A 23,625-nucleotide genomic window follows, 5' to 3' on the forward strand; every position below is an offset into this window, starting at 1 on the left:
TCTGCACCTCTAGTACCTTCACAGATTTTATTTACGGCTAATGGCAAGTGACGTTAGCAAGACAGAGCTGATGCTATAAGAGACGGAAGTATTACGCCACTAGTGAAACAAGGGGAGCAGGATCACTTTTCAGCAGTAATGAGCCATTAGGTTGGCTTAGCTCGAGGGGAAACTTTCCCCTAAGTTTGCCACTGTTATTTGTGACTAATCATCTTTTCCACATTCAATTTAAAAGATAAAATGGTGGAAAGGTTAAATATACAATAGTATATATAAAAGTCAGATCCTAGTGGTCAAGAAGTGCTGCCAAATGTATATATCTTACTACAAACCTTGTGATATTGGGTGGGAAGCTTTCTGTAAACCATTGCTTCTCGAGTCAAATGATTAAGTAACAATTTCTGATCTCAGTTAATTTCTTTCTTCTTCTTGATAAGAGGAAAACCAAAACCCATCCCCTCACGCCCAGAAAATGCAACCTTGGCAGGCTCCAACACTGAAATACCATTTCCTCCCTGAACTCTTAACAAAATCAACTAATTTCTATATAAACATATTTAACCAAATCTTGGTATACTTTCAAGACCGACCTTGGTGGTCGTCAGAAAACACACTACAGAAATTTTGCAATCTGAATTTCTATTCAGTGATCAGAATCTAAGAAGATTCAATCTTTCATGAGAAAAGATATTTTTTAAAAAATAACCATTCATCTTCAAATTCAGAAAACTGAGATTTGATTTGCCCTGCCGTACTTACTTCTACCAGACAGTGCTTACCCAACAAAGTATTTTCAAGATTTTATTCCATTTCAACTGTAACAAGGGGAAAATTCTGACTGGTTTCAGTAACAGCAAATGTATTTATAATTAGCTGTTTCTTTATCCCTTCAAACTTAGGTATTAAAAGAGAAAGTTCTACATTCTGTACCATATAAATATGGACAATATGATGTATAAGCAAATTATATTAACAGTTTTATTACCTGAGATAATCACTCAGAGCCATTACACACATACACACAAAAGTAAAATCACCTAGGGAAAGCTCAAAGTTCCATCCTCAGCTCAAACGAGAAGAGTTACCTACTATGCTGTCACTACAGTACAGAAATAGTCTTTGTCTCCTCTTCCACTTCTAACAACCTGGGAAGAGATGTAAAGGGAAAAGGGACCATATATTGACTACGCCTGTGGATCCCACATTAGTATGTGTTAACAAATGCAATGAAGTTCTAGGATGTCCCTCAAATTGCAAGACCAGTACCCCTCCTAATCATATAGCTCAGTGACCTGGGACGGGACTACAACAGAAAATTAATCTGTTAGAAGAGAGACCATTTGCGATGAAGGCAGATGTACAAGCAATCCTCCAGTCTGGCTGGAAAGGGACTGCTTTCAGGTTGCACTGTCACAAATTGCACCATTTCATGGGTCTCTATGAGACTAAGCTGGACCCTGAGAAACAGAATTGGAACACAATTGGAAATCTGGGCTTATCTCACTTCCCAGGCTAATAACTGCTCCCTGCTTTGCAGTTGCTCGAACTTCTTATTTTCAATAGGAACTTGGAATTGATTTCTTAATCAGAAGAAATAATCAGAGAGTAAATACCCTTTTCCACTTAGCAGATAAGCATCCCCTCTGTCTTACCCAGCCCCTAATCCTGAATTAACATAAGCATAACCAAGAAACAATGCACATAACCCACAATCTTAACCAAGAAACAGCTCTTGCATTGCACGCCATCATGGAAAAGTACTTAAAAATTGCAATTAAGTAGTCACTTGTAAAAATTAAATTAGTCATTTGACATTTAACCAGGATGTGGTCTCTACTCCCATGGTGAGGATATATGTAATGAGCTTTTATTTCCAAATATACCATCATCATCATCATAGCTTAAATTCCAAGACTGTAATGAAATATTTCAAAAAATATCCAGGGTATATAGTTTAACATTTTTTTCCTGATAAAAAAAACCAATGTGTTAGATCCCTGTTTCACTTACAACACAATGCAATAAAAATACATATTAAGAAGCACTTTGCCACCTAAGGGCATTTTGGAAGACAGCTGTACAAAGAAGTGAAGGACAGGTTTTATACATTGCCAACACAAGGGCCCGTTGTGACAAAACTAAGAACATTGCTTTGGTCTGCAGAGTTCACGTTTGAAGGCTGTAGGTTTAAGTTAATGTGACTTTTGCTGATGAATTAATTCAAGAAAAAAAAGCACGTACCCTCTGTTTGTAACTCTGATGAGATACAGTACAGTGACTTTATACCAGCCATGTCTACACCAAGAATTTGTAGCAGAATTAAATACTTGTTCCAAATTTCCTATCAGCTTCATTTTTACCTCACAGCTGGCCAGGCCTCAAAAAGTTTTTGGAGCAAACAAGTAGGTTCCTTTGTAGATTAACTTATTAAGAACAAATTTATACTGAAAGCCAAGTATCTTTTATTTTCCCCCTTCTTTAGTGATGACACTAAACAGACCAATTTTTCACACCCTACTACCAGGAGACCCCCAGTCCAGACACCAAGACCAAGAAAACCACCAAACTTACAAGACTCCCTCAGCATCACACACCAGGGCTCTGTGGCTCCTTCTCTGATGTGCACGCCTTTTTCTCATTTCTTACTTCCTTTTCACCTTTAAAAACCTTGTCCATTTTTCCTACTCTTTATTCTTCTGAATGACCTTCTTGTCTTTACTGTCTTTTCAGTACCCTAACTTTCTCCCTCCCTCCTCCCAGTCTTAGCCCAATGTCTTTGTCTCCCTTTGCACTGTTTGCTATGCCCACACCCAAGGGCAGCTCCTCAAAGCTGAGCTTGCAGGAGATGCTTTGCTAAAGGGGCTGTCACAACTGAGGGCTGAAGAGTTCCTGCCTACCATGATCACCAGATGGTACCAGGTCATAACAGATCTTCTGACTCCAGCTGAATACAATGAGGGGAGAGGCAGTTTTAAGAAAATATAGAAATGATAGAAAAATACAGAAATTGTTCCTGCATGGTAAAACCACCACCAGCTGTTGTGGTCAGTGTGCCAGTGAACAAGATATTCAGAAGACGAGATACCGTATTGCTCCTTGCCCATCATAACCTCCTGACACTTTGCTAGTATTTCACAAACAGTCTGGCTGGAGCAGGAGAAACAGCCCATTTCTTCAGTCCTGGGTTAAGGACAATCACTTGTTCATGGATACCCTCCTTGGAGACCAAACAAAAGCCACTGTTGCCATTGTCACTCTCGTAGGAGGAGGGTGAAAGGCAGACCAGCACCTTCTGACAAGGAGAAACGTTGTCCTCCTGACATGAAAGGACCATGGGCATGGGACTGCAGGTCACTCAAGATGGAGAACAGTGCATTCTTCTTGCATTAAAATCCTCAAGATGGCTTCATTTTTGGCAAGCAGCATAGTGAGCATGGCAACCTTTCATCTTCCCAAGATGGATCCAGGTGGAAACATTCCCCTGGCCCCTTGCACAATTGTTTGTCACCAGGTACAACTGGCTCCAGCAACAGCCTCCCGACCTGAGGTATTCCTGACACTAAGGCAACCACAAGCACACTCCACCTCCACTTCAGAGGCACAAGGCACACAGCAAACAATTCCTATCTATCTCCAGGTAAGATCAGCCGGAGAGCTGGAAGTTAGTACAATCTTCAAAGCACATAGAAAGGCATCAATGATTTTGCTTCACACATCTCAGACAGTAGCCTTGAGCTCAGCTGTGAAAGTCACAGCTCAATCTTCAGTAAACTACACTCATCAACTTTATTCCAACACTAAGAGTCCCTAAGTGGTCTCGCAGGACAGCATTACAAACCCCATTACAGGGAAGAATCCATACTTGGCTGCAGAAGCCACCGATCCACTTGACAGAGATCAAAGTCAAGCAGGGGAGCTCACGTTTGTTCTTTTTTAAGTGTCTCCCATCCAACAGTAAAATAAAACTTTCTCAGGTTTTACTGAGAGAAAGATGAAAAAGCAAAAATTAGAGATTAAAACACTTTGAACAAGTAACACCTAACTTCAAGTCCCTAGCCCACAGCCTTGACAAACATGAGAGTCCCTCCACTTTACTCCAGAGACCTGCCATCTTCTCCCTAGCACCACTAAAAAAAGTCTTGATAAAACTAGCGTATTTGCTGAAGTTACTTAGGGAAATTAAGATTCTTCATAGGACTCTGTTTCACATACAACTTCACACAACACTGATATGCTCTTACAAGCACATATGAATTTTGTGAAAATGACAGTAACTGCAAAGTAATTTCAAGATATTGCTACCAAAGATTCCTTCATTTTTTAAACTTGAAAAAAAATTTTCTCCAATTCCATTTTTTGCTACCTTCCAATTAATTACCAAGACTTACGATTAATGCTTATTCTATTTTTTCCAGGGGATAAAAAGGAGTATTTATTTAAGGAGTTTCACTCACCTTTTAGTTAGAGAGAAAGCTTGTCATGGTTTAACTCCAGCCAGCAACTAAGAACCACGCAGCCGCTCACTCACTTCCTCCCCCCACCCACTGGAATAGGGGAGAAAATCGGGAAGAGAAGTAAAACTCATGGGTTGAGATAAGAACAGTTTAATAGAACAGAAAAGAAGAAACTAATAATGATAATGATAATACTAATAAAATGACAATAGTAACAATAAAAGTATTTGAATATATGAATGATGCACATTGCAATTGCTCACCACCCACCGATTTATGCCCAGTTAGTCCCCGAGCTGCAATCCCCCCCCAGGCCAACTACCCCCAGTTTATATATTAGACATGACATCACATGGTATGGAATACCCCTTTGGCCAGTTTGGGTCAGCTGCCCTTTGCCTGTGTCCCCTCCCACCTAACTCAAAAACATAGCACTATACCAGCTACTAGGAAGACAATTAACTCTATCCCAGCTGAAACCAGGACAGAGCTATACTGAATGAAACACTGTCTGGCTGTACAAATGAAAAATGTTATACTACATAATATTGGCATTCAATTTAACTTGACTTGAATGTACTATGAAAGACATTTTGTTTTTCCTCAATTTCAAAACCCAGAGGTACTAGACTAATGACTTTCCTGAACCATACTTGACTATTACTTTTTTAAGAGAACAAGAATTTCACTTATTTCCACAACAGCAGTGAATTACCAAAAATCTGCTATCCAATGTGCTTGAAGTGAAATTTTAAAAGTAAAAATGCACAAGTAGTATTTATCCAGTAATTCCAAGTCTCAAAAAACCTGAGGTACAACTACTTTTAAGGGAAATTTTCAGCATGTTGACATCACAGAATCTGGCCTGTGCTTGACACATCCACACTTATGTAAAACTTAATGAAAGAGACCATAACACTTCCCTATTTCTCTACCTCTTGCCAAATACTATTATTCCTGGAAAGCAGCCAGAGCAACCATGTGGTGGTTAAGACCCACAAACCACATCCCAAAATGTCTGACACACAATAGAGCATATGAAATACACTTCTGCAGGTGTTTGGGTCCACCCACCCACTGCTGCATTTTGGGTATTGTATACTCTTGTGAAATGCAAAATCTGATTTTGAGAAATCTGAGTTACTTCACACTGAATACCGTATCTGCTAGTATTGACTATCTCAGGTTATTCGGCTAGATTCAACAGAAGAAAAATGTTCCTGATCATGATTAAAACCACTATCAAGTACCAACAGATTATTGTAATTAGGATCAGTCAAGAAAAAGGATCAGAATTTGAAGTCCTTTCATCATTTAAGACATATAAGCGGTTACATTAATCTCAAGTTACCATAAGAAAAAAGGCACCAGAAAAGCTGCACTAGCACAGGATATAGGGTCACAAGAAGTGTTCTGCATTCAGTCCTTGCTCTATTCCCGTCAGCAGTCTATTATCATTAGCTATTCCACTATTTCATGACATTTGATTTAATTACCATGATTAGTGGAATTTTAAGGAACATGCTGGTTTGCATTAGCTCTCATAAATGTTTCCCACTTTCTTTTTTTCCTTCCCAATTCTTGACTTTCAATTTAATTTCTTCCTCTTGGCTCATTTCTCATTTTCTTTCCAGTCACATCTGCCCTTAAACACAGCAACATTTTACCATGAATCTTCATAGCAGATGAGAAGCTGAGGAGTCTCCTGTTCCTTAAAAATTTAATTAATGTAAAAACGATCTGAAAATCTATGGGGTTAAAAAAACCCCCAACAATCTGAAATCTACAATACTCTTGTTGCAATGATAATTTGGAGCCAATAAACATTTTTTTAAATCACTGCATAGATACAGACTACCCTGTACAGTTCTAGAGAGAGAGAGTAATCTACCCAATGCAGCTTCTATTTAACAGAAACCAAGCAGCTGCCATTTCAGTGCTTGAATCTCACTGTTAAATGCAAGAAAACCAACTGAAGCCAAACCAACAATATTCCAAAGAGCAAGACTTTGGAGGAAAAATAAAGCATGCACCTTGTTTAGTGTACTTGTTTTCTTCCTTCAGTTACACATTAGTAACTTCCTCTTACAATAAGAGCACTATATAGAATCATAGAATCGTTTAGGTTAGAAAAGCCCTTTTAAGACATCAAGTCCAACCGTCAACCTAACACCACCATGCCCACTAAACCATGTTCCTAAGCACCACATCTACATGTTTTCTGAACACCTCCAGGGACTGTGACTCCACCACTTCCCTGGGCAGCCTGTTCCAATCCTTGACAACCCCTTCAGTAATGAAATTTTTTCTAATATCCAATCTAAACCTCCCCTGGCACAACTTGAGGCCATTTCCTCTTGTCCTATCTCCAGCCACCTGACAGAAGAGACCAGCATCCACCTCACTACAACCCCCTTTCAGGTAGTTGTAGAGAGCGATAAGGTCTCCCCTCAGCCTCCTTTTCTCCAGGCTAAACAACCCCAGTTCCCTCAGCCGCTTCTCTCAAGACTTGTGCTCCAGACCCTTCACCAGCTTTGTTGCCCTTCTCTGGACACTCTCCAGCAGCTCAATGTCTGTCTTGTAGTGAGGGGCCCAAAACTGAACACAGTACTCGAGGTGCGGCCTCACCAGTGCCGACTACAGGGGGACAATCACTTCCCTGCTCCTGCTGGCCACACTATTTCTGATACAAGCCAGGATGCCGTTGGCCTTCTTGGCCACCTGGGCACACTGCTGGCTCATATTCAGCCGGCTGTCGACCAACACCCCCAGGTCTTTTTCTGCTGGGCAACTTTCCAGCCACTCTTCCCCAAGCCTGTAGAGCTGCACGGGGTTGTTGTGACCCAAGTGCAGGACCCACCACTTCGCCTTATTGAACCTCATACAATTGGTCTCAGCCCATCGATCCAGCCTGTCCAGATCCCTCTGTAGAGCCTTCCTACCCTCAAGCAGATCAACCCTCCCTCCCAACTTGGTGTCATCAGCGAACTTACTGAGGGTGCACTCGATCCCCTTATCCAGATCATTGACAAAGACACTAAAGAGAACTGGCCCCAAAACTGAGCCCTGGGCAACACCACTTGTAACCGCATATACACACACAGCACTTTTGTTGTGTCCTCCTACCCCATCCCAAATTATGGAAAATGTACGTAGTGTTTAAAAGGTAAATTTGGCAGAAAAGTATACATTTTACTACCTGACTGTGCTAGGAAAAAACATATACGTCTTTCAATCCTTAGTGTATCCAGACATGAACAAATTCAAGAGGAAGGGGGACAAAAAAAAAAAAAAAAAAAACACCAAAAAAACCACCACACCAGGTCAGCATAGTGACCAGCTGCAGAGGTTTACCAATATTTGGGCAAGAAACCTTTGAAGAATCTGAAGTATTTAAAACATTAGTTCAGTTTTCTGGTTACTGTGAAGATAAAGAAGAATCTTAATCCAAAAGACCTTCATAACAGGGATAAATATGGGGGCTGAATGTCACCGTATTTTGGAAAAAAAAACCACAACAAAACAGAAAACCCACACAATGGGTCATCCTTTCCGTAATAAAGAAATTACTACATTATACTTATGTAAAGACTTAAAAACAATGTGTATCCATTCAAATCATTTATTTAATTACACTGTAATGCAAATAAGTTAGGTCCATATAAACCCCATTTTGTCGTATGTACAACCGATGTCATTAGCAAGCCGATTGAGCCACCTGGTGTAAGTGTCCGCCTCATCCTCTGGAATGTACGTATCTTCAGACACTTTCTCTGTCCATCAGCTGGTTCTAGAACAGGACCGCCACATCCTTCATCCCCAAAGTAGACTGAAAGGGGAGGGAGGAGGAAATGAAAGTCAGATTTGCAGCATGTAGTTGTTTTTAAATGGATATTTGTAAAACACAAGTCTGGAGGAACAGCCCTGTAAATGTACAGAATAAATGCTAGCCCCCAACATACTGAAATAATGCCACCTTTAAAATAAAATTTAAGCCTATAGAACATGAACATGTGCTCAGAAAAAAAGAGCATCTGTAAGCTTCAGATTAGACCAAACACATGCTTCTGGTATCTATGTACATACACTCTGGTGTGAAATACATACTTTACGTTGTGCAGAGACACACTCAGTGGACCAAGAAAAACGTCTCACACTTCTAGTGAAGCTAAACATAGAAACACTGTCAGCAAACAAACAACTCCAGCAAGTTAGTTTTTAAGACACCAGAAGATTTTACTGAAATTGTAACATGATCTTGACACTTTTTTCATATTTTCTACTGTTAAAAGTAGCTCCCTTGAATCGCTGAATCCTAAAAATGGGATTTCTACACATTCTAACTATGTGAAGCTAGAAGAGTTAATATATGACTTTGCAAACAATACATACAGTCCATCAATTATTCGTCTTAGGAATACCTGGTTCTGCACAGTAACCAAAGTTATTTCAAGAACAATGAGAGAGTCACACTTTCTTCAAAACTTTAATTTAATTAGTTTGACCCATGGAAACCCTCCGATAAAACTCAAATGCCACAAGAATTCAAGTATTACTAATGCCATGACATTGTATGACATTAACAAACAGTCCCACAAGAAAGAGGCAACATGAGCAATGTTACTACTGTATTTGCAAAGGCAGAAGGAAATGGGGTTTTGTTTCAAATTCATGCTAGAAAGCTGAGAAACTTGCAGAAACTGGCTCTACAACAGATTAGAAGGGCAGGTGCCATTCAAAAGGTACAGGAAGTCCCATATATTAAAAGCCATGAAAGATAAAGGCCCTCCTAAGAACTTGTATTTTGCTGTCTTCTCTTTTAGATTTCTAAAGAAACAAGAACCACAATCAGCTATGCTTTCACCCTAAACAATTAAAAACAAAGGATGAAAGGAATCGTCACAACTGTTGCTGTCCAGAGATAACACCCCAAACGGTAACTATGTGCAGTGGGTTTGCATGTGCATCTGGAACCAATACATACCTCCAGATAGTTGGCTCAGGCATTCCAGGATCTGCACCTCTCTTAAAACCTGAAGCGAAACATACATTACATATATATATAAAAATATGTATGTGCAGGCTCCTACATAGTTAAATAACTATCAAATTATTCCAGCCCATTAAATTGCAATAAAAAAGAAAACCTACTGAGCAGAGAACTGAGATTCATGAAGTTGTGTACTAATCTGAATAAAAATTGCACGTTCTTGTCAGGGTTAGAAAGCAGATAAAATAAATACACGTGTACAGTTGTTGTTGTTTGGGGTTTTTTTAAATTCTTACCTGCATCTTTATCTAACTTAAGATGCAGGGACAACTAGCTATGTGAGATGGAGGAAGTTATCTACCCCAAAGATTAAGACATACATACCTACACACACACGCAAACATGCAGATTTAAATGTTGTTCAGAAAGTAACCTAGTAAGGCGGTACACACAGTGACACCTATAACTGGTATAAGTGAGCACCTTGAGTCCTAACAGGCAATGTTCTGCAATGACATCTGATGCAGAACTTAAAAGTAGTATTTTAGTAACAGTTCACTCAATATAGGATGACAGAATTCTAAATGTTAAATTAAGCAAACCCAAAATCTTCTATTTTTACTGGCACTTTTTGAAAAGCTACCTAGTTCTAAAGCTTGCAAAGAAACAAGATGTTTGTCAATCCACTAACACCCAGGAAAATGAAGAGAAAGTTAATTACAAAGAGCTCATCCCCAGCTAATGACTCAAATGCTAATTCACTAAAGCAAATGTATGCTAGAGAAGCAATTGAAGGTTCAGTGTATGAATATCTTTGCCTGCTGGATTGTAAATTAAAAGTCTTGAAGCGGAATCATGCAATTCATACACTGTTCAACACATCCTCTTCTACACTCGCTAGCTAGAAATGGATGTTATATGAAAAATATATCATTCCCCTCATTTACAGAAAATAAATAATTAATGTCAGCTTGCCTGAAACACAGGCCATGAAGGTTAATGCAAAAACTTCCATTAACTTCATGGGCACTGGGTTAGCTCTTTGAAGGTAACCTTGTGTGATTTGAGACTGTTAAACATCCTGACCCACTTTCTTTGGCTGCCACACTGTCCATCAAAATTGCTTTAAAATTTATGAAGTTGTATTAGGAGTCACACTCTATGTGAATGCTTCTGACTTTCCCTCCCCACCCCCTAGTATTTTTAAATAAGCAACCCAGGTTTAACAAAACTGCACTGGTCTAATTTACCTACTTAAAACAGAGGCATCTGCTTCAAAGCAAGTTTAAAAAAAATACAACAAAAAAAAAAACCAGACCAATGGCCTATAATTGCAAATTCACATACCAGGGTCCCTTGTACATCCCCTGAGCATCCCATCCTAACCCAGAAAGCCTTTCAGAGAAAGTTAAAAGCTCAAATTTCTGAAAGTTTCCTTGTCCGTGTTTAAAATGTATTTAATCTACACAGGCGTCAATACAAAAATTTACCTTGAATTAGTGACACCAAGGGCTGCATAGCCTCTTGCCCTTGCACTGTATCACACCTTCCCTCCCAGATTCAAATGTAATCCCAGTACAAAAGAAGTTCTTCCAATTCTACAGACTTTGAGTGCATGCCACCTCCAAGTGTCTATGGCAAGGAAAGGCGGCACCTGCACATCCTCTTCCCATCTGCTTACACTTAATGTCCTTTCATTACAGCAGACAAATTTATGAGACGACAATGTAGATGTGGAACAGCACACTTATTTTCTGGAGGTATGAAGTTAAACTACTACAACTTAGTTTATCACTGCTACATAACAGAAATATACTAGGCACCCTGATATTAGTGCAACTGTAAACACAGTAAGATGGTTTATATGATGTGAAGCAACTTATTTAATTTCCTCTGGTATCCCTGAGAACTAATTGCATCTTTCCCATATTCATAGATACTGTTGTAAAAGGAAAATCAAAACCAAACTTCAGCAAGAACAAAATTAGGTCACAAAACCCTGCTGAAATTCCCACTCCCAAATTATCAACTTAAAATAACTGACAAACTAAAAATGGAAATGTAATTAAACTTTAAACCTAATACTGCCAATTAGTTTTTTCCATACTGTTTGAAGTGTCGTCTTTTACTTGTAGTTGTTAAAGCTTATATGTAATTGTTGAAGAGATCAACTTTTTCCTGATTGTTGTCTATTATCTGAACAATCAAAGCCCTTCAAATTGGACACTGCATTCCCCTCAATTAATCAAAACAACCTATCAATCAGCTTTGACTGTAAACACATCAAGCTCCCAACCCTCCTTCATGTTTGCATTCAAGGTGGAGGTGCCTGCCCGTTTTAGATGCCTTTCCCAAAAGGCTCCACAGAGTTGGGGCAGAGTAAGCCAGATGAACTGCGGGGATCAGCCTTCCTGAGACCCCTTGTCACAGAAGAAGTGAACAAAAGCGTCAGGCTTATTGCACGCCTGCGTATCTTAAGTAGGTCAGGCTCTTTAACAACGACAGCTGATGGCATACAGCCCAAGCTCAGCGGGAGAACTACCATGTGGTAGCGATGCCCAGCCAGCCCCATGACAGGAGCAAGCGAAACACATCCTGGGTGCCAGGCATGACGTCAAGGCATCCCCCGAATGCCCCACAGCAGTTCGGAAACGGGAGCCACGCCATTTTGGGAGAGACTGCAGCCTGCGCCTAGCTGCAAATTCAGCCTCAACCAGGGGCTGGCAACCCCCTTGGTGCCACGAAGCAGAGCGCCCGGCCGCAGGCAGCTCTCTCCTCACATCCCGACTCCCTCCTGCAACAAACACCGAGGCTAGCCTACTAAAGCAGCCAGTCCCCGAGGCACGGTTAAGTCGCAGCTCTGCCCGCTGTTAAGCCGCTCCGGCCCGCGCTCAGCCCGCTCCCCAGCGGGGCCCGGCCCGCCGCCGCCCTCCCCTCACCGGGCACGCAGGCTCAAGGCGCGCTCCCAGCGCGGGAACAGCCTCCAGGAACGGAAAGGGGCTGGAAATCCTTTTTAAAGAAAAAAAAAAAACACCAAAAAAAACCCCAAAACACAACAAACACAAGCCTACTGTCTCGCCGTTCTCTCAAGGACGAGCCTCCCGCCCCCCCACTACCCCGCGGGTCCCACAGGACACCGCCGGACCCTCAGCGCGGCGCCCCCCCCCCCCCGCGCATGCGCGGTGAGGGCCGCAGCGCCCGCGTCGCGCCGGGGCGCCCCTCCCCCACGCACATGCCCTTCCTCCCACCCCCCCCCGGCCTCCCCAACGGCCGCTGAGCGCCAGCCCCGCCGCTGACCTAGGTAGAGCACGACGGGGATGAAGCCCCAGCGGATGGCGAACTGGCCGCCCTTGAAGAGCTGCTGTAGCCGCTGCTTGGCCTCCTTGCTCAGCTTCGGCATGCCGGCGGCGGGGGAGAGAGGAGGAGGAGGAGCCCAGCCGCCCTTGTAACGCTGCGCCGGCGGCGGTGGGCGGGACCCCATGGCGGCGGCTGCGGCGGCGGAGGGGCGGTCCTTCCGCCAGAAGGATGAGGAAATGGCGGCCGCCGAGCTCCTGCCGCTCGTCGGCGCTCGGCGGGCAGGCGCAGCGCGGCGGCGGGCTGCGGCCCGCGGCCCGGAAGGAAGGGCTCGTTCCGCGCCCGGCGAGGCAAAGGCAGCGGGCCGAGGGCAAGCCCGCCGGAGTCGGGGCGTTTGTTCGAGGGTGACGGGGTTGGAAGAGCTGTGGGCCTTCCTCCTCTGCCTGTAGGTCCTGCGTTTGTGTGTTTGTGTTTCTTTCCCGGAGCTCTCCAGGTATGCGCACCCTTTGCACGCCGCCTCTGGGGGCTGGGAAGTGCCTTTTGGTAAGTGAAAGGTAGAGACGGAGTGATAAGAGAAATGTTTCTGGTTGAAATCGGAAGCGCCTCTTCATCTTTGATACCAGGCTGTGCCATGTGTTCAGTCCGTGGATGCGCGGAGTTCCGGCAGTGAAAGCTCGACAGAAGAAATATAGGGAGAGGCATTCTGGGTTTAGGCCAAATGTCTAAAAAATGCCACTACAGCACTTAGGGCTTGTTGTCCTTACAAAGTCAGAGCCCGGATAGGTACTGAGTCACTTCCTTTTCTAACGAATAAGTGAGCCGTCTCTGCAAGAACCCCTTGCAGAGCCATAACCACCAAGCTATTGCCTGTTTCACGCCACTACTTATGAGACATTTTGCTGCATGATGTCTGTGCCGTGGACTCCACCGGTTATGTCGTAGCTGTACCATGTTTCCATTCTTTCTCAGGTAGTCTGCTGCCTTTTGCTGTAATGCCAGGTCCAGGTCTTCCGGTTCCTGTATGGCTGCAGTATTTAGCATCGGCAGTCTATCATGTCTGCTAACCGTACCAAACTCCTGTCATAGTTTGGAGGGAATTTAATTGTATATGGAAATTCTGAAAACAGTTCCTAGATATCACACCTTGTGACAGTGCAGAAACCTACTCAGTTTTGTTCATAGTCATGATTTACTGACCAGACACAGTTAAAGTTCTGCATGTTATGCATTGGTTTGCCTAAGGCAATTGCTTGAAGTTCTGTGGCCATTTTGTCACGTTAAGAATGACAACAGGTCAGCGCTTTTAGATCCAAAAAAGAATCCAGGGCTATGATACATATCACTTACACAGATTCCTCATTTCTTCTTCCAATGTGTGGATGTCTGCTCTGCCATTCCAACGTGATGAAAATATGAGCTTAGAGCTTGCTCCTTGCTTTCCAGCTAGGGACAGGTAGCAAACTGCAAGCCACGTGAGAGATTCTGGCAGTCCACAGCTTGCTTTTGCCACAGTCTACCAATAATCAACATGTGGGGGATAAAAGAGCATTCTGGTGATGTGGTGGCACAAACGTGCTGTCATGGTACAGAACACACAAATAGCCTTTCCTCACGCAAATCAGTCTATATACACTGTGCTTTCATGTGCATTAAACACATTGATGGGATACATCAGTATTCCTAGTCATGTGACTGACACATATTTAATGATATCTAACTAGTAAAGCAGAGGCTTAGAGTTTGTGAGTGGCTTCTTTATAAACTGAATAGCTTATCTCTAAAGAAAGGTTAAGCACTAGTGCTGTAGTTCATCAGCAGATGAACATAAGTATGAAGCTTGGACTGTGAGCCTACCCCTTTCCCAAAAGAATATGCCTTCATGACAAACGGCACAGGATGTGATCATATGTCATATTTTCTTTACACATTCTCAGCCATTAGGGGCAAGTGTGCTCCAAATAAGGGCACGTAATAATGGAAGCACATGTTGTGTCCATTGACTTTCTAAGAGTTAGTTTTGCTTGATGAAGTTTTCGAACAAACAGTTGTGGCTTACTCCTCTTTCTGCTGCAGGGATAGGTAGAAAAATACTGGCTAGATATTTTCATTTCACTTTAAAAAATAATCATCTTGCAGGTAGGGCTTTTTCCGGTTCCTTGTTTAGCAACCAAGGTGGTGTTACTTCAGGATAGTACCTCCAGATTAATGGAATACTTTCAGTAACAAATCCAGAATTTATGGAACATACTAATGAAGGCTTTTCTGTGGTGGTCTTAGGCAACTAGTAATACAAATAATTCATCCATAAAAGACAGAGCTGCCTCTGAAATGCTGTTTGTCTGTTGCTTTTTTCTGGGTGGTATTAAAGGTGAGTTTGTACTTACCAACGTGGTCATTCCTACTTTGTCATATCTGGCCCGGTACTTGTACATCAGTGGATTGCTGTATTTCTGCTCCTGCAACTGAGTACTATATAACTATTGCTAAATTATTTTAGGGATAGTCTTCTATTCAAGCTGGGAATTCTAACTTGAAATTGAGGTAACAGGAAGTTAAGTGGTTGCTGCATGAACCTATTTTTCAGCAGTTTGTATTAAACTGATTTTCCTTTGTAGATGAGACCAAATCAGATCTGTTTCCACAATGTAGTTACTGTTACAGCTTGTTCTTCCTAAACATACAAAACCAATTGTTTATTACAGCACACAGCTTGTTAATAACCTCTTACAAAATATTACAGTAAAACGTGACCTGCTGTATTGGAATTAAATTCAAAAGGTATTTTCCTTAAACTTCTTGTAATTTTAGTGTAAGTGGGATTCAGAAGGTCAAATGTAATAAATAACTGATCCAAATGGTTAAACAGCTGTCTCCTTTGAGTATAAATTGGTTTAACAGTGTCACATGTGATACAGTATATTCTTATTGTGGATTTTCTTGAGAAAGGGTATTCTCAAAAGTGTCCTATGTGTACGAGCTGCTTCTCTTATTTATTTCCTTCACACATCAAGTCAAGGAATAATTTTCAGAGCACAGAAACTTTCCTTGACAGCTCTCATTTCTCATGTCCGCTAATTCTAATGTTTGACTAAAAGCTTGTAGGTTATTATTTCCTTTATTTAACTATAGAAGCCAGGAAACTAATAGCAAGAAAGTTAATATTTCTTTGCCACAGTTCTCTTGCAAACAAAATCAGTGCTGTGGCCTAAAAGAGCACAAGTGCATGTGTTTTTTATGCAAATAAACCAAAGTTGATTCTTAATATCTAATGGTCTAAATTTATATAGTGTTACAGACTGAAGCTGAGAAAGGATATCTGTAAACAAAGAAAAGTGACTGGAGAACGGCACTTCTTCCATCATAACACACATCCATAGTCTCATACTATCCAAAGTATCATATTTGCAGTAAAAAAAAAAAAAAAAAAAAAAAAAAAGCAAAACCTGACAACCCCCCCCCAACAAAACAAAAACAAACACACAAACAAACAAAACCCCAAACAACACAAAAAAACCAAAGCATACCAACAGTAAAGGTTTGTACTGACTCTAGAAGTTTTCTGTGCCTTTATTTGGCACCTTTTGCACCTAGGATATTAGAGGGTCTAAGACCTCAACAGTCATTTGGTGAGCTATTGACTCGGCCAAAGGGTAAAAGAGAGAGCATCAGTCATTTTTCCCTGCAAGTGCAAGCTGGTGGGACAGCACTATTCAGATAATTGAAATATTAAAATTGGCCCCTAAAACCAAAAATCCCTGTGATTAGGCATGAAACAACAAGCTGTTTTGAAGGGAAAGGAAGTAATACCCAGAGAAATGAGTACTTTAATAAATTGATGGAGGCAGCTTTGCCTGGAGAAGACAGAAGTAGGATGGGGGTGTGCTGTGGGTACTAGTTCATGTTTATAATTTATTGTGGTAACACTTCCATGAAGGATATTGATTTTACTTATGGTTTACTTATTGGTTTTTCTTATGGCTGATAATGAAGACAAAACCACTTGGAATGGTGTATCCATTAAATAAGAAAAACAAGAGCCCCAGTTGCTGGAGTGACAGAAGAAAATTAATAATACTATATGTGTTGAAAGTTTTTTGTTACAAAAAACCTCTTTGAATTTCTTTTGCCTCATAGTTCATGTGATCAGCAACAACAATAAAATCAGAAGTAAAATTGCAGAGTTTTAGCTGGGACAACAAGAATGTGAATCCCTACTGTTTTATTAACTTGATTAGCAGTAATTCCACAAGTGCTGTGTTTTCATAGCAAATAAATACCACTAACACTCCTTGTAGAATGGCCAAATGTTTCAGTTTTTATGGGTAAAGGAGAGAACTGAAATTCTTATAGACATGACTGAATCACTTAAGCATCACTCACTCTGTCTGATGGCTTTAGCTTGTCTTTGTTTTTTTGGTGCAAAGGGTACATTTCAGGTTAAAGAATTCCAGACCTCTAAAGCTTCATCTCAACACACAACAAAGTAAAGCCATGCAACTCAGAAGGCTGAAAAAGGAGACAAAGTGAAGTGACACATTAAAGTTTGTGAAAAATCACTGTAAACTCTACATAGGAAATCCCTGCAGACCTCCATTATGCACTTACCACTCTCACTTTTGAGATTTCACCTTCAATTTACTGTCAAGAAACTGCATTAAATTCATCTGCTTGGGAACAAAGCTTGAGTTTGCCTCTGTTTAGGAGGAACCTATATTTCAAAGATACTATGGTAGATATTTCATACTTGAGGATTATAGGGAATAAGCATAAATAATACAAGAACATAAGCAAGAGGTACTTAACAGGTTTCCATTACAGGCTGAATCTTTACGATGTCAGTAAAAATGGTAGTATATTATGACTAGACATTCTATTTTACTTTATTGTTACGATTAAACTTTCTATTTTTATTGTGCCCTAGTAATGATGGTCCTTTTCTTCCATTCCATTTTAATATCCCCATTCATTTAGTCTAATAAATCCCAGCTACTCTGCAGTACTGCTGGTCTGGGAAACGTTCCTTGTCATTTCACAAAGAGACAAATAGAAATCAAAAGCACTACAGTCAAAAAAGACTAAGGCTGTCCGATTATGTCATGTGGAAAATGTCAGAATTTGAAAATGTTTCTTTCCTGAATGTTGTTAAGACCTAGATTACTTGGGGGTGAATATGTTTGATTTTTTGCATTTAGCATATTTTCAAAACATACTTGGAATACAGAGTAGTAATGCATATAAAAAAATTCTGTCCAGATTAGAATCTCTTTCATATTGATTTCTGTGTGATACTCACTGGCTGTACTCTGGTCACTGTCTGATACGGGATGTTTCCAAGAAAAGTAGTATTGTCAGATGCCTATCTAGAAAATTAGTAAAATGATCAGAGTGGTAGGAACAAAAAGCAAAGTGTAATAATTTTGTATATTCAATACAATAACTATACAATTTATGTATTTAAAAATAAAACAAAACCAAGTTGTAATATGGGGTTGAGTGCAAACACAGTAATAATTTCATGATTTTTCATTACAGCTCCCAAGGCCAGTGAAGGAGAAACAGCAGTCTGGGGTGAGACAGCCTCATCAAATGCTTTTAGAGACCTCTAAGAAGAATTTCTGTTGTGCTTGAAATTGAATATTACCTGCTGCAAAACTTTACTGTGGTTTGGAACTTGACTTTCCCATTCCCCTCATCTTCATTTAATAATGAAAATAAAGCATTATATTTAAAGATACTGCTACATTTTACCATAGGTAGTACCTCTAAAAACACAACAGTTCTTAAATGCATGTTTTTATGATTGCACTGCTTGGCCGAGGATGAAAACAATAATCTGATTCCTTGCATACTTTCAGTGATACGCAAAAATCTGATGGATTAAAGGATTTTCTGAGGCCAAAACTAATATCCATGTTTACTCATTCTTTGTTTTTAAATTAAGCTCTTTTTTTTTAGCATCTGAGCAGTGAAGGTTTCAGTAGGTCTAGGAGGATTTCCTCTGAAGATATTTGAATGTAAACCTTTTATTTGTCAACAGACCTCAACTAGATTTTTGTTGCTGAAGAATTTGTTGTTACAGCAGCACACATCTATAAAGATTTTAAAGGACTTCTTAAAAGATGCTTGGTTAGGCAAATTTTTACAGTGATTGAAACAAGATGAGGAAAAGAGTGAATCTATTCTGATTTCCAAAACAGTCTTTGCTCTTGGTATACTTGGTTTTTATACCAATTCTGACCTTAGTATATTGTATTAAGGTGAGGCAATCATGAAACTGAGAAGTCTTTGCAATTAGTTGACAGCATTGCACATGAAAATGAAGTATTTATCTTTGATACAGAACATATAATTGGAGCATTTGAAAAATAAGAATTGTAATTAAAAGTCATTCTGCTTCCTCTCTTCAGCGAGCATTTGTGGTAATAGTCTTTCTTAGCATCCATCTACAGGAAATACATATGCTGCTGAAACAACTTTTTCTAACAGTGAAATATTTGAAAATCATAACTGATGCACAGCATTCACTTCACTGATTTACAATAGCGCTTTTGGATGCACTCTTTCAGATTTTACAAGATAAATGCATACAACAACAACAAGCTACTAATTATCTCCTGGTTATAAGCAAAGAGAAAAGAAGTAGTAAAGCAAAAAGAAGGACCTCTGAGTTGAAATATGCCAGGTGGATGTGGAACAGGTCTGTGTGGATTTTCTGCTAGAATATGACTTTGTTCTGTTTTTTATCTTAAGTCACTGTTAAAAAAAAAAATAGTTTCAGTTACTCTGTATATCCCTAATATCCTTTTCCTTTGGCACCTCCAAAACAGGAAGGATGTTTGCTGAAACTAAGATTATTTTTTTTTAAGTATAAATTAAATTTTAATTTAGCATATCTTTAATTTAAATAGAATTTAAAGAATAGCTTTAATTCTTACTTCAAAGATAGTGTTGTCATTATAATAGTTTTTAACAACTTGTAGTGCAAATTACAGAGTTCAGAGCATAATAGGAAAGGTAAAAATTACATATCTTTTCAGATCTTGAATAAGATTACGGAGTCAACAAAATAAATGTGTCATGTATATATATAAACTGAATCTTTCTCAGTGTATCTAAATGTTGAAAAAATTAGATAAACTGGATGGAGGTATTAATTTATCTTGATTGTTCATTAACAGAATTTATTAGAATCGTTAATTGTATCAGAGCAAAGTATTTTTTCTGTAGATTTTTCTATTAAATGTCCTTAAAACCATGTGCAGAATGTTACTTCCCATGTTGTATATTATTAGTTCCAGCAACTGTGATACGAATTATACACTGGTGGGCTTTTGAAAATCAAGAATCTGTGAGGGAGCCTAGATGGGACTTTTAAAAGAAATTGACCAATTATTTACCTACTATTACAAAATTAAAAAAAAAGTGCTGACTACAGGTCTCAATTAATAAATTGCATCAGCTTCTATTAATTTAGTTCATCCACTTCATTACAGAAAGACACTATTGATCCAAAATTTATTAGCAGTGTTTCACGAAAGCCAGCGGAGGGCAGACTTGAATTGGAAACTATCTTTGCTACTTCAGTTTCTTGAACTTAAAATACGAGACAGTCCCTCGGGCTCAAAGCTGATGGCAATCTCATCACTTCTCTACTATTCTAATTACACTTGTGCTCGATAAAAGCTTCTTTACAATTGCTCTTTGACAAAATGAGTGTTTTGCTATGTCACAGTAAGAATAGCAAATGTTTAAATAAAGATGCTAATAGGAAAGTGGATAAGTCAGTGTATTAGCAGCTGTGTATTACTCACATGGGAGAATCCACACTGCTTAATAATTAACCATGTATATCTTAAAATGGTTTTTAAAAGCTAGTGAATATCATTATCCCCATTTTACAGATGAAGAAACTAAGGAATAGAGTGGTAGCCTTACAAGTTACCCATCTACGTGACCTACAGAAGCAAGAACAAAAATCCAGATTTCTGAGATCTAGTCTAGTGCTCAAGCATATCTTTTGCACACATAAACTATGACATGTCTAACTCTTGCAAACATTATGGAAATGGTTGCTAGCAGCCCAAATTGCTGAGGCTGAGGAGCTTACACTGATGAAATAGGTAGGTAACCTGGCAGACAGGTTGTAGGTCTTGAGAAGAATATTCTCAGGATGATGGGTGGTGATCAGATCAGATGGCTAAAGATCTGCTTTAAGAATAGTATTTTATTATTAAAACAAGTAGTCTGCATTTTTATGTATATTTGTCATTCTCTAAGTTAGGTTGTACTCTTTCTGAGGAATGAAAGAATCCTCTCTATGTAGACCTTTAAAGCCATTCCAGTCTCAGTACTAGGAAATGTATGGTTAAAAAGTCAATTTGCATACAGGTGAAGGATTAAGATGCTAATAGTCTGCTCCTCACTTCCCTTCATCTTCAATTACAAGGGTTTCAAATTATGAGTGCTACAGCAGGCTTCGTATTAAGTCACTAAACCCATGCTATTTACTGTACCTGTGGTCAGTAACATTCATGGGATTAATGTGACTATCTATTCAATTTTCTTTATATGCTTAGAAGGTCATTACCCATTGTAACAGCTTTTTAAATTGTAAAAATAAGGTGATTTTTTTTTTATTTATAAGCTTTAGTGTAAAAACTGTTCTTTTTGTTTCTAGAGAAGACTGGAGGCATGCTGTTACAAAGCCTGTCATTTCTAAGACTTGTATAAGATAGAACACAGAACATTTGATGCTGCATAGTGAAAGCTCCATTTGTAGAATGAATAAGCGCATTGCAGAATGCATTTTTTCCTTTTTTTTTTTTCTTACTGCTAGTTTGCAGTGGACATTTGTTGATGGTGGGAATTAGTCATTGGTTTATATGACTCCAGTGAAAAGGACCACATTGAAAATGATAAATTAGAGTGTGAAAGAGTGGGCACTTAGAGCTTGGACTCAAATACTGTATTACTGTAACCTGTTACTGTGTTACTCATTTTTGGTATATTCCCAGACAAGTCACGTTAACATAAGAGTCAGAAATATCTGGCAGTGATTTAAAGTAAATTAAAACAATGTGGGAATTATTCCAAAACTTATTACTGTAAATTCAAGCAATGAATTTCAGATTAACCTTCAGAGAAGTAAGTCCAGAGACAGGCATGTGCAGGGAGGGCTTTCAGACAGCCTTTATGATAACCTGTTACTGACTTTTCCACTCTATCTTCAAGATTTTCTAAGTAAGTACTGTGTGCAGGTTTGTAAAAATAGATTACAGAAGGGTCCACTTTGAATTCCTTTAAGATTCTTGATGATTTCTCTTTGTACTTTATAATCTTACACCTCATAAAGAGTTAACATCTCCAAGTAGTCATCACTTTTCATAACTAACGGAGGCCTGAAAATGCAATTATCTCATAAGGGAAAAGATTAATTTTCTCTTCTGCAGAAGGTAAGCTCTCCTCTTTTCAAAATAATCATTAATTGAAGACAGTTATTTACAGACTAATTTTATAGTAAACCACTGTATCCCTTAGCTCAAGAAGAAGCAAGAAAGATAATGATTCAATTAACTAAAACTGCTGCTTTGAGAAATGCGGTTCCCAGTGACAAACTCCTTTAATTCATCCCTAATTACACATTACTACCTATAAATTAAAAAAAAAATAAAAATAATTATTTCATACTCCCAGGGCAAATGCTATGATTTTGGGAAGGATACATATAATAGACCATATTTTGAGTCTAAAATTAAACCTTGATTCCAGTGTAGCACCAATGCCTTCCAGAATTTTTTAGATTTGCTGTATTTCAGCATGAGGAGGCTTTAGCTCTCTTGTTTAATCACCCCTCAGTCTCTTGCAACAGTGCTAACATGTTCTTCATTGTCAGTGCAGAAGTACAATATACTGGAAAAGCTAGTGAATTCTCTGGCAAGAGAGCAAAGGTGTGGGTTCATGGGAAGGACAACATCCATCTGCCCCCCCAGATAAATCTAAGCCCATCTTCCCAGCTGTTAGGTGGCTTTTCGTACCTTTTGCTCCATGGTAAAAACCAAAACTTTGGGTGGTAAAATTCCCTTTATATCAAAACCACAAATAAATCCACTCTACATTTTTTAATTTTTTTTTGACAGACAACTTGTAAGCTATAAACATAAAAATCTTGTATAAATAGAAAAAGTGTTGATAAAGCAATTATGTAAAATAAGGTGTATACGAAAATTAATGTCAAAAACATCCTGAATATGGGGAAAAAATGAAAGTTCCACGGCAGCAGTTACATCTCTTCAATACGTGGAGTTAAAGGGGAGTTTTACCTTCTGATTGTTACCTGTGTAACTGATTACGTCTTTCAGTTAAAACCGTTAACCATTATTAAGGGGAAATAAGCCTGAGCTATTGGGGGCACGGTATGCTGTTCCGGCTGTAAGCTTCACAGGTTTACAGCTCTACCTCTGTGATGATCTTTTCTTACACTAATCCTAGATGGTGTATATTCTCTTTTGTTTGTACCCACTTTCCCTTTTACTTGCAATACGTACATGAAATGTTCAAAAAATTAATTATTTAAGAGCAGTTGAGATGTTACTACCTCAGAAGCATGTCATTGTTATTATGCACAGTTGTGTGTGTTCTGCTGAGCAGCCCAACTCAGTTATAGAGGGAGTTGCAGGTGATGCAAAATAACTGTCTTAGAGCAATAGCTGTTGCTATAGGCAGGTTGACCAAAAACCTGTTGCTATATTTCTTTACATGGAAACAAATGAATAGGTATATACTGACATTGTGTGCCTGTGACAAAAAATAAAATAGTATTTTATTGGCAAAGTATACTTAGTATTGGATTAAAAAAAAATAAATTTGAATATGCCATGTATAAAGCTT

General features: G+C 39.4%; 1 protein-coding gene and 1 non-coding gene across 2 annotated transcripts; one reads left to right on the plus strand and one right to left on the minus strand.

Annotated features, from left to right (window-relative positions):
* Nucleotides 1–8,062: 8,062 nt before the first annotated feature.
* On the minus strand, nt 8,063–12,947 carry TOMM7 (translocase of outer mitochondrial membrane 7). The gene is made up of 3 exons (XM_075050615.1): nt 12,742–12,947; nt 9,439–9,487; nt 8,063–8,283 (listed from the first exon to the last, which is right to left on the minus strand). Exons 1-3 carry the CDS (start codon nt 12,923–12,925, stop codon nt 8,268–8,270), a joined length of 249 nt encoding a protein of 82 aa, XP_074906716.1. The 5' UTR covers nt 12,926–12,947; the 3' UTR covers nt 8,063–8,267.
* Nucleotides 12,948–18,548: 5,601 nt separating this feature from the next.
* On the plus strand, nt 18,549–18,636 carry LOC142028809 (small nucleolar RNA SNORD93). Its single transcript, XR_012649703.1, has one exon. It is a non-coding gene; the product is annotated as a small nucleolar RNA SNORD93 (small nucleolar RNA).
* The last annotated feature ends 4,989 nt before the right edge of the window (nt 18,637–23,625 follow it).

The sequence above is a fragment of the Buteo buteo genome, chromosome 2 (genome assembly GCF_964188355.1).
Source record: "Buteo buteo chromosome 2, bButBut1.hap1.1, whole genome shotgun sequence".
Lineage (NCBI taxonomy): Eukaryota > Metazoa > Chordata > Aves > Accipitriformes > Accipitridae > Buteo > Buteo buteo.

Bases quoted from the DNA above. Each gene is read 5' to 3' on its own strand.
- TOMM7 (XM_075050615.1), bottom strand. From the start codon at position 12,925: ATGGGGTCCCGCCCACCGCCGCCGGCGCAGCGTTACAAGGGCGGCTGG. The intron at 9,488-12,741 runs GTCAGCGGCGGG...GTTTCGCTTCAG, and splicing joins CCCCGTCGTGCTCTACCTAG to GTTTTAAGAGAGGTGCAGAT.